A 12,342-nucleotide genomic window follows, 5' to 3' on the forward strand; every position below is an offset into this window, starting at 1 on the left:
AGGGACGTACTATTAATAGATACAAAAGAAATGCCAGATTTTGTTTTTGCACTGTGTCAGCACTGTTTATTATATAAATAAGTGGTTCATTTAAATCGACATAAAATAAGAAAAAATGATACAAGTCTCCCGTATATTATATGGTTTATCCGTTCCTCGCGCAGTTCGTGGAATTATAAGCGATAAAGCTATCATCATCAAAGGATACATTCGTGCACACATAATTTAAGATTTGTTATTAGTTATTTACATAGATATAAACATTTAAGGATGGGTAACTTTACAAGTTAACAATATTAAGGAATAACATTTTTGAAAATTCTCCAAACATGGATAATTTTTAAGTTTTTATGTGTATAGTAACTGGAAAACCGATCACAAAATCAGCTATAATATTCTATTTTTTTGGTAATTTACATTCTATAGCACATTCACCTCTTAGTCGCGAGATGCACCGATTATCGTAAGAATATACATGAATATATTAATAATGTCCAAATAGAGATTTAAAGCAGCAAAAATGTATTCCTCTGGGCTGATGCTGTATTTGTGTTGTCCGCCCATCATCATTTGAGTGTCATAAATCAAGTAGATACTGAACAAAAGCGCACCACCGCTTGCATAGACAATTGTTATTGTTTTTCCAGGGAAAAATATGGCTATTATTCCAAATAAGAGCAGAACAATCATTGCTACGAACAATACGCCACCCATTACTGTGAAATCCCACTTCGACTGGAAAGCGAATAACGTCAAGCCAAGACAAACAGCTGCTGTGATTCCAACCGCTAACATGACCTGAAATACAAGACACATTATATTTACACATTTGTATAAGTTCAGCGTGTAAACAAATTACTTCATTAGATCTGAACTTTGCCGATGTAATGCCGAGGAGGAATGACTGGGCTAGCGTAAACAGCGCTAGAAAGATGAAATTCATCGGAGCCTTGCGGCGTACACTTCCGCAACATGCCATCGATATTAAAGTAACAATCATTACGCCCAATGCTATCCAAAACATTTCTGGGTGTTTCTGGACCCACAGTTTAGTAGGTTGATGATGCACAAATAGTAATATGAAGCCAAGAGTGATGCTAAGTTGAACCTATTGCAAATTTTCCACATAAATAATTGATTCGCTGTGCACGCATGAAGCGGAAACGTACTGTTAATATTGAATATACTTTACGAATAAATCCTTTTCTTATCGACTGATCGGTAAAATCGAACCCTTTAGCAGATTGATCCTCTGGATCATAAGATCCGTATCCTTCGCCAGATGGTCCCATTCCCGATGGTCCCATATAACCGGGATCTTGAGGAGGATATGAATTAAACCCTGGTTGTGGAGGATAACCTGAAAGAGAACATTACGGTTAACATTATCTAGAAATATGTAGAAATACTATATACCTGGCTGTGGGGGGTAACCGGCAAACCCTTGCTGTGGTGGAGGATATTGGTTAGGTGGATATCCTCCTTGGTTAAAGCCAGGCTGTGGTGGATATCCGCCTTGATTAAATCCACCAGGCTGCTGTGGATATCCGCCGTAATATTGATTATACTGGTCTAAAAATAACAGAATCCAATGCATCAGTTGGATTGCTCAGCTATTAGAAATCGGGAAAGATCGTATTAACAGACTGTTGCGATGGGTCAGATAAACCATGAGTTCCCTTGGAAATACTGATATTTATACAGGTATTGGATACAATTCCCGATCGGTCAAAAGTATTTCCGGTAAGAAATGCTCTCGACAAGCCATGGAATAAATACTTTCAGATAATGACATAACTTGCTCTCTGCATTAGGAATATAAGTCTGATTACCAGTTCATTTTCTTTTCAATATTCAATGCCATAAAAGAAATTTATAATTCAATCATTAGTAAAATAACTGAATGATCATTTTAAAAAATCTATTAAAAATAGGCAGGCTGCGCAGTATACATTCGTGGACTAGCGATCTGCAGTCGACTAACCGATCGTGTCCGTATTCTCTTCATGTTGGAATACCGTCGATGGGGGTGAAAATGGGTTATGAGGGTGAAATTGAGTCAAAAATGGAGAATTATTGCGAATATTTTTGAAAGCTGTGAGCCGTTTAATAGGAGACATACTTCTACAACTCCCGATACATAATACTTAACTGTAGTACAAATAGTTATTATTTAATAATTCATCAAAGTTTGATGTGTAAATGCCATCAAATCAGAAAAAATCTCATGTCCAGCATTATACAGAACTACTAAAATTGTAAATATTGGATAGAATGATTCTTTACAGTTTTGCTAGATGAGTCATTACTGATTTTGAACATCTAATTTTTTTCCATTCAAATTTCAATATTTTCGAAGTAATCTCTTATTTACCCTGAGTGGGAATGAGAATGGGTCAAGCGCAAAATTGAATTCCATGCCAAACCGAAATAATGATTGTCAGATTTTCATGAAAATTGGTAGTTTTATTCCTCATTGTAAAATATTAGACCCGTATTTTTTTCCATTTCCATTCTATGGTTATCAACTTTTCCCCCTTTTTCCAAAAATTATCTTTTTTCAAAAACTCGTAACTTTTGAACTACTGGACCGATTGAGATGATCGATATATCAAATTAGAACCATCAAGCTAGTTTTGCTTGAAAAATATTTCACTTGAAAAGAAAAATCAAATTTTGTTTTCGTAATTATTGATTGTTATTGTTTTTCATAGCTTACATGGTTTCGGAACTGAGGTCATCATATCTTGGACTAATTCTTGAAAGCTGATGTTTTTTTACATAACATATTCGAATATCAGAGAAGTGTTTTTTTCGTTTTCGAGTGATTTTTCAAAGTTAACATGTTTTCAGCTTTCGTTCAATATTCCTATGCGACTAGAATCACATTTTTATGCATATGTGGTATTTTATATGGATTCAAATTAGTATATCGATCATCTGAATCGGCTCGGTAATTTAAAAGTTATGAATTTTAAAAGTCATTTTTTGAAAAAAAGGAAAATGATTTTTTCGGAGCATCGGTTAATTTGAAAAAATCATAACTCAAGAACAAAAAATAACGCATCTCTTAATTTTGGATATGCTATCTAAAAAAATCTTAACTTTCAAGAAAAAAATATAAAAAAATATAGCGCTCTCGGTCCCGAGACAATGTAAACTATAAAAAATACAATCAATAAAGACCAAAATCCAAAACCACCAAGACCAAAAAGACAAAGTATAACGTTTTTGGAAAAGAGTATATAAACATTTCCATCGCACTTCGGGGTGGATTGACACTATTTTCGTAACTCAAATAATCAATCAAGGCCTGTTGTTAAATTATCTTCAAATTTTTGAGAAATTGATTTCTAAATACAATTCCTAATAGAATGTAATATTCACTACTTTGAACCATTGTCACCCCCTCTAAGGGATGAGATTGGGTCAATTCTCGTTTAATTGTAGTTCAGTGAAAAATTAATATTATTCGACAATTCCTTGAACACTTACGAGAGTTCATTCATACTTTGGAAAGAGGTCATACGCTTATCAAACGTATGCGAAGACAGTATCGGTACAACATAACACCTGGTCATGACTCACAGTCAGGGTTGTCACATTGGGTTGTCCGAAAAGTTAATGTCCATTTCTGGGACAACAAAAACATCATTTTCAATCAAAGCATTGATTTAATTTTTTTGTGCTCCCGTGGCCGAATGGTTAGCGTTACACCTAACATGCCGGGGGTTCGGGTTCGATTCCAGTTCTGGTCGGGGGAATTTTTCGTCAAATAAATTTTCTCCGACTTGCACTGTGGTCACGCGTATTCTAGTGCTTGCCACTCAGAATGCATTCAAGGCGTGTTATTTGGCATAGAAATCTTAACTAAGTGGTGCTCCCTTGGCCGAGTGGTTAGCGTCATGCCAGGTGTTCGGGTTCGATTCCCGTTCTGGTCGGGGGAATTTTTCGTCAGAGAAATTTCCTCCGACTTGCACTGTGATCACGCGTATTCTAGAGCTTGCCACTCAGAATGCATTCAAGGCGTGTTATTTGGCATAGCAATCTCAACTAAGTACTAATAAAAATGACGCAAGTAATACTACATTAAGACGGCGAAGTTCCTCTAGGAACGTTAGGGCCATTTAAGAAGAAGAAGAAGATTATGATTTAATTTTATATTCTTAGTTCTGTTTTACAATTTTTCACACGGCTTAAATATTCTATCCTACCAGAACATGTTTGTTTCCTCATCGAAAACTGCTGCGAGTCATACATGTGAGATACAGGTTGCTTGGTAGTAGCTCATAATACAGAATCCATTCCAAATCCCACCAGAAACAGAGTATATCCCCATTTGGGCGAAGACCGGATATGTAAAAGAATTAGTAAGCATGGTATAAATCCTCGCATAAGCGGAAATGCTAGTGTTTCGCAGAAAAATCAATATTCAAATATTCAGCAGTGGAATATATGTTGAATTTTTCCTAATTTTTATTATATAAAGTACGATTATCGATATATCTACCATTGTCCCATTATTGAAGTTGATTCTGCATTGAAACAGACGAACAAATTACATATAAAATGTTTTTTATATTGACTGTGGATTCAAAATTTTTCTCTTAAGTAATTTTACACTCTGAAACGTATTCCTACATCAATCACTCTGGGATACATCTGCATACACATTATCCTCAATAAAGCAATGTTGTTCCTCAAACTTAAACTCGTCGTGATTTCATAAATTCGTAAGACAATCTGGTTTCATGAAATTTTCTAGCACTGTTTTGGAAAGCCACAAAACATTTGAGGGGTTAGATCAAAAAAGTTAAATATAGCTTTGCATCTAGATAATTTGACTTAATGTAAGATATATACAAGTTTCGCGGAAACATTGTGTCAACTCGTAGGATTTTCATCTTGGGCGACTCACAGATTTCGCCTTGACCTGTGACCAGGTCAGATTCCGATCTACTCCTTCGAATTCGTCATTGAGACTCCGCCCTGCGTTGTGTATGTCCGACCCACCGCCACTTATGCTCTCGTATTTCTGAAGCTTACTCTCTGCTGTAGTGCCCCACTGCACAGTTTCATGTTCGAATTGAAAATTCGGATTTTGGCCGCATATGATAATATTGACCGACGACAGCTATGAAGAATCATAAACGAACACGGCTTTCCCCGAAAGCTGAAAATACTGATTCAAGCAACGATGAACGGTGTGCGGATCTCAGGCTATCCGTCGGAATCGTTTGAGACTCTCAGAGGATTTCGACAAGTCAATGGACTCCCCTCTCTGCTCTTCAACGTGTCGCTGAAAGGTGTTATGCGGAGAGCGAGCTTCAACACGCGGGCACGATTTTCAACAAGTCTGGTCAGTTTATCTGCTTCGCCGATGACATGACCATGATGAGAAGAACACATGCGACGGTAGCGACTTGTATACCCGACTGAAACACGAAGTCATTGGTCTTGGGATCAATGCGTCTAAGACTAAATACATGCTAGTAGGAGGGACTGATCGCAACAGGATTCTTCTTGGTAGTAGTGTTATGATCGACGGCGACGAGCTCGAGGTGGTAGAGGAATTTGTCTACCTTGGCTCGTTGATAACTAGTGACAACAATACCAGCCGTGAAATTCGAAAACCCATAGTCAATGGATATCGCGCCTACTATGGGCTCCGCAAATCCAACAAACTCCGACCCCGTATTTGTACCATATACAAATCCCTAATTCGACCAGTTGTTGTCTATAGGCACGAAGCATGGGAGATACTCAAAGAGGACTCACAAGCATTTGGTGTTTTCGAACGCCGAGTAATCAGAACAATATACGGTGGTGTACAGGAAAACGGAGTATGGAGAAAGAGAATGAATCACGAACTTGTGCAACTCTACGGTGAACCCAGCATCCAGAAAGACGCCAATGCTGGACGAGTGCGATGGGTAGGGCATGATTGTCGGCAGCAGCGAACAGGATGCCAAGTTGGCTTACAAATAGTATCAAATTACGTTCAGAATTACTTGAGAGAACAAATTGTTGTCAAGTAATGCAATTGAAATAGTTCCTGTGAATTTCCTGTTTTTCCAATAAATTAGATTTTGTATTTTGTGCGCTTGATTTGTATTAGTATTTCATGTGCTTGATTTGGAAGACTTCCATTTCCTTACAACACGGTTAAAAAGTTTAATTGGCAACCAAGAATTACGTATCCATATGCATCTCTTTCGTTTAATATGTACCAGTTTTAACCTCTCAATGGGATGTGAGATCTAGGCAAACTGCAAATACGCAAAACTATTTTTTTCAATACGCAAAACAGTTAAAAACATTAAAAAAATGGTGGCAATATAGTCACTGTCCGTCTAGCGTAAAATGTAAAATGTTGGTAGTATGAGCACTTGATGGTAAACCTGAATTTTTATTTTTGAAATTTTGATGCTAGTTTCATCAAAAACAACTAAGAAAACTCATGATCAGACTCAGCAGGTCCTAAACAGTTCATATGTATTGAAAACATTAACAAATTGATTGTTTTTCAATGACTTTCCAGGAAATTTGCTGTTGCTGCTCTGAATTGGGAGTTGTTTACACGAAAATGATAATTTATTGTGGAAGAGGAAAAAATGGTTAGTGCAATATAGTTGCCACTACCCTTAAAAGGATTAGCTGCTCTAGAATTATATTAGAGGCATATGAACTGGAAAGTTTAAAGCCTCTTTAAAACAAAGAAGAAGAAGAAGAATTATATTACAGATAGCCGTACGGGATAACTGCTGCTCGAAAACCCAAACAACCAGAGTTCAAATCCCATCGGAGCAATTTTCTTAACCACCACCACTAGAGTGCCAATGAATATATGGGAAAAAAGTGACCATCTAATGACCATCTAATGACTTGATTAAAAATGTTGATTCCCACAAAACACTACCATATGAAAAATATCAGATCAATCGTACTTCATTTACTAGTGTCGCACAGCCGATAGTCGATCGTCTGCCACCGACGGGAACGGTTGTGTTTTTATTTAAAAAAAAAAGAAAGTGTCCGAACCGCACGGAGCGCTTCACTGTCATTTTATATCTGTCTATGCGTTAAAAAATCGATGGAATCCCAGATCATATACTCCCCAATGTAGTTCCGCCGATATTTTCGGCAAAATATCGTGGAGTTAGATCTGATAGAATGTTCTACGCAGACGGTTCACTCATAAACGGATCCACTGGCTTCGGAATCTTCAATGAAAATTCCAGTGCCTCTTTGAAACTCAGAGATCCTTGTTCCGTGTATGTCGCTGAGCTGGGTGCGATATACTGTGCTCTAGGGATAATTGAAACACTGCCCATCGACCATTATCTTATTTTTTCAGACAGTCTCAGCTCAGTAGAGGCAATTCACTCAATGAAACGCTCAATAAACGCTCATCTTATTTCCCAACAAGAATGAGACAACTATTGAGTGTTTTGGTCGAAAAATTATTCAAGATTACCTTAGCATGGGTTCCCTCCCATAGCTCGATTCCGGGGAATGAGAAAGTGGACTCGCTAGCTAAAGTGGGCGCTTCAGAAGGAACATTTTTTGAATGGGAAATTGCTTATAACGAATTTTTCCACATTTCTCGTCAGCACACAGTCGTTAGTTGGCAGCGCATGTGAAGTGAAGATGTGTTCGGCCGTTGGTTACACACGGTTAAATACGATTATCCCTAAGGTCTCAACGAGTGCATGGTTCAAAGGATTTAATGTAGGCCGTGATTTCATTCGCGTGATTTCTCGGCTTATGTCCAATCACTACAACCTAAACGCGCATCTCTATCCCATTGGGCTCGCAGCAAGCAATCTATGTGATTGTGGCGATGGCTACCACGACATCAAGTATGTTGTCCGGTCGTGTATCCAATTCCATGCTGCCCGCTCTCAGCTTTCCAGAGCATTGTTGGAAAGATCGATCTTCGCAATTTTTTGGTGTACGAAGAATAAAAAAATCGGAAATCGGAAATCGGAGAGGAAAAGATCGATCTTCTTAAAATTGATCCAAGATCGCCAAATCCTAATGTATATCACAGTTAAGCGCATCATATACCAACCAAAAATGGCAATATATCGGGGCTCTGGCAACAATATCCCATCCAGCACAAATTATGCGTAGGCAGTATAAATCAGGGCTCGTGCTCAGGGCCCACGTATTGTTCAACATTTGATTACGTTGGATAGTTTCCATTGGCAAGCGATGTTTGGATATCCACCCGGAAGCTTTATTTGGTTACTAGCTAACCCGGCAAACTTCGTCCCGCCCATTTACTTGATTAATTCTCGAGTAATGCAGAAATTTGTGTTTTATTTGTATGGCAGCCACCCCTAAGAGAGGGGGGAGGGGTATCTAACCACCATAGAAACATTCATTGCACCCTAAAGTTTCCATATGCCTAATTTGGTTTAATTTGCTTGATTAATTCTCGGGTAATGCAAAAATTTGTGTTTCATTTGTACGGCAGCCCCCTCTAAGAGAGGGGGAAGGAGTATCTTAACACCATAGAAACATTTATTGCATCCTAAAACCTCCACATGCCAAATTTGGTTTCATTTGCTTGATTAATTCTCGAGTAATGCAGAAATTTGTGTTTCATTTGTATGGCAGCCCCCCCTTTGAGTGGGGGAAGGACTGTCTAACCATCGTAGAAACATTTATTGCACCCTAAAACTTTCACATGCCAACTTTGGTTTCGTTTGCTTGGTTAATTTCCGAGTAATGCAGAAATTTGTGTTTCATTTGTATGGCAGCCCCCCCTTAGAGAGGGGGGAGGGGTCTCAAAATATCACGAAAACCTTCCCCGGCCCCAAAAACCCCTACATACCAATTTTCATGTCGATCGGTTCAGTAGTTTCCGAGTCTATAAGAATCAGACAGACAGACAGACATCACTCCATTTTTATATATATAGATAGATAGATAGATTTGCAATTAAAATCACTGCTTCAGGATCGCACGGAGCACTTCATTTTTAATTGTAGGTTATGATTTCTATGCTCACGATTTTCTATGCTGGCTACAAAAAAATGGCCGCATAGGACCCCCTGCAATATATGCTGGTTACACGATTCAAATCTTTGCGGTCGTATTGAATTTTTATATGGGTGTCGTACTGGTCGAAATTAATTTCCCTTGAAAGAGCATGTTTCACTGCATGTATCATGTAAGTTTATGATAGCTAAGTAAGATCTGTTTTGATGTGTTTTTATAGAAACAATATTTTTATAATTCACCTTCGTGTATATGCCACGAGAATCACCTACAAGTCGTTCCACAAATTTTTGTATTCCCACATTCATATAGTAATTTATGATACAATTTGGTTTGCTGACGTTAACGGTGCCGCCTCGTTTTATGCTTTTTACTAAAGTTGTTTTGTCCGATGTATCGTAGCTACTCAGCATCGTAACTATCCTCTTATCTTTCCACGATAATATTTTTTTATTTATAATGAGTGCCGTTATCTATAATGAACAGGTTCACTAGATATTAGGATTCTTTTAGAAAAGTGTTAACTGATACATCGTTGCATAAAGTCTAATGGCGGGTTTACACTAGGGAGATCTATAGCTATAGATGGATTTATTCACCTGAAAATAGGTGTAAACGGGTGAGAATAAATATGATACACTTATTCGAGGTATATATAACTTGAATAAATTCAGCATATGTAAACGCTTGTGAATTTCTCACTGGTGAGAAATCACTAAAGTTGGATGCAGTTCTACTTCAGGTGAATAAATTCACCGAAAATATGAATATATTCATTATAGAAGTTCACGCTAGTGTAAACGATTGATGCGATTTCTATAAATCTCATCATATTTCTTCACATAAATATATCCCTAGTCTAAACCCACCCTAAGATTAGCATGATTCCTTGCTGTGGTGGCTATGAGCAGATAAGCGAACGCAAAGAGTTAATGATTGCTGGGCAGGCAAACATAAGCCGACCTTGCTAAACGATCGTATCCTATGTTTCAAACTAACTGGGCAATTAGCCGCTTCCGGGTCGGTGGTCGGTGTCGAATCGCATCATCTTAGCGGCTTGGGCCGCCTTGATTCCTTATCCTCGTTAAAGGGGGACTTCGAAAACGAAAAAAATAAGAACAGGAATTTCACTTTTTTTTCTGGAGACATTTATGTCCATTTCCCGCGCCAGAATATTTTTAGCCTACTTGTGACATTACACTTTTACTGAGCGGTTGTTTCTGTTGCAGCTGTTTTCTGGGGTGTTTTGTTCCGGTCACGGGATTAAAGTGGCTATGTACGGCATGGCACGCTATGGTTTCAACAAGTACTTTGCAAATAGGAATTGACGTAATTCGAAATCAATTAACACTGAATACATACAAACACTTTTGCTTGAAAAACCCAAGGGGCAAGGGCAAGAGACCCCTTTTCCAGAATGAAGTGATCATATTCATACACTTATCAATTCAAAAACATTGTGGTTGGTCAAGTGAGTAAACTTGATATCATTTTCTCATCAATAAACAGACAAAAAATTCAGAAAATATCAGGTGTAATTAATAATAATTATTGAAAATTTCGACAATAATACTTTTCCACTAAGAATATTAGTCGTTCTTATAACGAGTTGGTTCACGTAACACAACTTATGCAGTACCTTGTCGACCCCTGGGAAACTCATATCGACCCCAAGGGGTGCATATCGTCAATTTTGAGAATCCCTGCTCTAACGAAAACGAAGAGATCTTCACTTCACCCAATGTTCTCAAAAGTATTTATCAAACATACCTTGCATTACGACAGTATTCCGTTGATCTGCAAAAAAATGAATTTTGTTAAACTCATTGATGAAATTAAGTTTTTAGGATATGAAAATGAAATGTATTGGTAAAATGACAAGTTGCATGCAAGGCGACAAAAGCTGTGGTTTTCCCTGTGAGATACAGATTATGAAATTAATTGACAGTAAATAGACGACAATTTTCAGTGCATCTGTTTGAAGATAATGCAAAAGAACCACTTATGTTGTATATGCAAAAATTGCAACATCCAGTAGTATCAGACAAAAGAGAAAACGAGATTAATGATCTGATGATCACTGCCACACGAGATTGAACAAAAAAGATGTAATATATCAAATTATTATGCAACAATCGAACAAGATTCACAAGGAGGATGTTGAATACGAATAGTTGGGCGGTTGGACTTTTATCAACTCCATTACTCTATGTTACTATATGCAAAAAAACAATAAGTCGTTAAAAAAATAAAAAAGAAACCATTGCAAAAAGGGTTCTTTAAGAATCGGCGTGAGACGATTAGGACGGCTAAAATCAGCATGAAGGCGTTAAGACAATTGATACATCTGTATTAGGAATATAAGTACTAATAGTTGAAACTTTATTGTGATTCCGGTTACCGCCATACGCCGGTATCTATAAGCCTGCCACCGAACCCACTTATCGAAATTCAGTGAAAATCTGATTAAAACAACGCATGTTATCTACATTGAAGACTTATTTATGCTAAAGGTTAGTGCTCATTACACGGTGCATTTAGAAACCAAGCTAAACGAGGGCAGATTTTTCGATTAGACCTTTTTTGACTAATAGCAAATGCAATCTAGCATCGGCCACTCTTCGGTAGAGAAAAAATTGCGATCAATACCGGTGTTTAACAAGAATTATTTTGATTCTCATGTGTGAACACATATGAATAAGAATATTGATTGTTTCGGAATGAGTCATGCATAAAACAAGCTGATGAACAAGCTCAGTAAAAAACGATAAATCTAGATTTTTATTGTTTTAGATGTACTTACACAAGAATTCAAATGTATATCAGTTTTCAGTGTTTTTTTTATATTTTACACGAAAAATGTAATCCACTTTTTAAGTATACAATACACTTTTATGTAGTAAAGATTGCTCTAGAAAACACAAGTGCTATGAAATATGCACTAGTAAATTCTGGCATAACTGACAGTGGAATCATGTGATGTATATGCTATGCTCCGTTAAAAAAGAAAAGGCAGCCGTGTTGTGTATATTGGTAACAGAGATGCCAGGTAATTTTTTGACGTAGGACTACGTCTTTCATTTCTATACCGGGGTGTAAAATCAAAGTTTCGAAAACGAAAGCGTTACGCCGGAGACCGAGATTTTGAGCGTTAATAGCTCCTAAACAACTGAACGAAATGGTATGATAAACACTTCATTCGAAAGATAAAATGTCTACGCGTTATATACTTGTTACTTTTTGATCCAAAAACTTGTTTCAATAGTCTTAAAATTGCTTTCAAAACAGGCTATTGAAATCACCAATCGGTATATAAGCGAGCGGCGCTCGGAA

General features: G+C 37.4%; 1 protein-coding gene across 3 annotated transcripts; it reads right to left on the reverse strand.

Annotated features, from left to right (window-relative positions):
• Positions 1-38: 38 nt before the first annotated feature.
• Positions 39-11,973, reverse strand: LOC129769111 (protein lifeguard 1). Of its 3 annotated transcripts, none has more exons than XM_055771149.1 (6): positions 11,813-11,973; positions 10,780-10,806; positions 1,417-1,572; positions 1,170-1,360; positions 860-1,108; positions 39-798 (listed from the first exon to the last, which is right to left on the reverse strand). In XM_055771149.1, the coding sequence occupies exons 2-6, from the start codon at positions 10,784-10,786 to the stop codon at positions 439-441; spliced, it is 963 nt and encodes a 320-aa protein (XP_055627124.1). In that variant the 5' UTR covers positions 10,787-10,806; positions 11,813-11,973; the 3' UTR covers positions 39-438. The 3 variants fall into 3 exon arrangements, with proteins under 3 accessions (XP_055627124.1, XP_055627123.1, XP_055627125.1); XM_055771148.1 differs by having other exon boundaries at positions 1,417-1,613; XM_055771150.1 differs by lacking the exon at positions 10,780-10,806 and having other exon boundaries at positions 11,813-11,971.
• Positions 11,974-12,342: the final 369 nt, after the last annotated feature.

The sequence above is a fragment of the Toxorhynchites rutilus genome, chromosome 2 (genome assembly GCF_029784135.1).
Source record: "Toxorhynchites rutilus septentrionalis strain SRP chromosome 2, ASM2978413v1, whole genome shotgun sequence".
In the NCBI taxonomy this organism is placed as follows: domain Eukaryota; kingdom Metazoa; phylum Arthropoda; class Insecta; order Diptera; family Culicidae; genus Toxorhynchites; species Toxorhynchites rutilus.

What these genes read in the sequence shown, in the direction of transcription:
- LOC129769111 (XM_055771148.1), bottom strand. Translation starts at nt 1,597, where the DNA reads ATGCATTGGATTCTGTTATTTTTAGACCAGTATAATCAATATTACGGC. An exon ending in CGGTTACCCCCCACAGCCAG is followed by an intron (nt 1,361 to 1,416) that starts GTATATAGTATT and finishes GTTCTCTTTCAG; the next exon opens with GTTATCCTCCACAACCAGGG. An exon ending in CAAAGTTCAGATCTAATGAA is followed by an intron (nt 799 to 859) that starts GTAATTTGTTTA and finishes CTTGTATTTCAG; the next exon opens with GTCATGTTAGCGGTTGGAAT.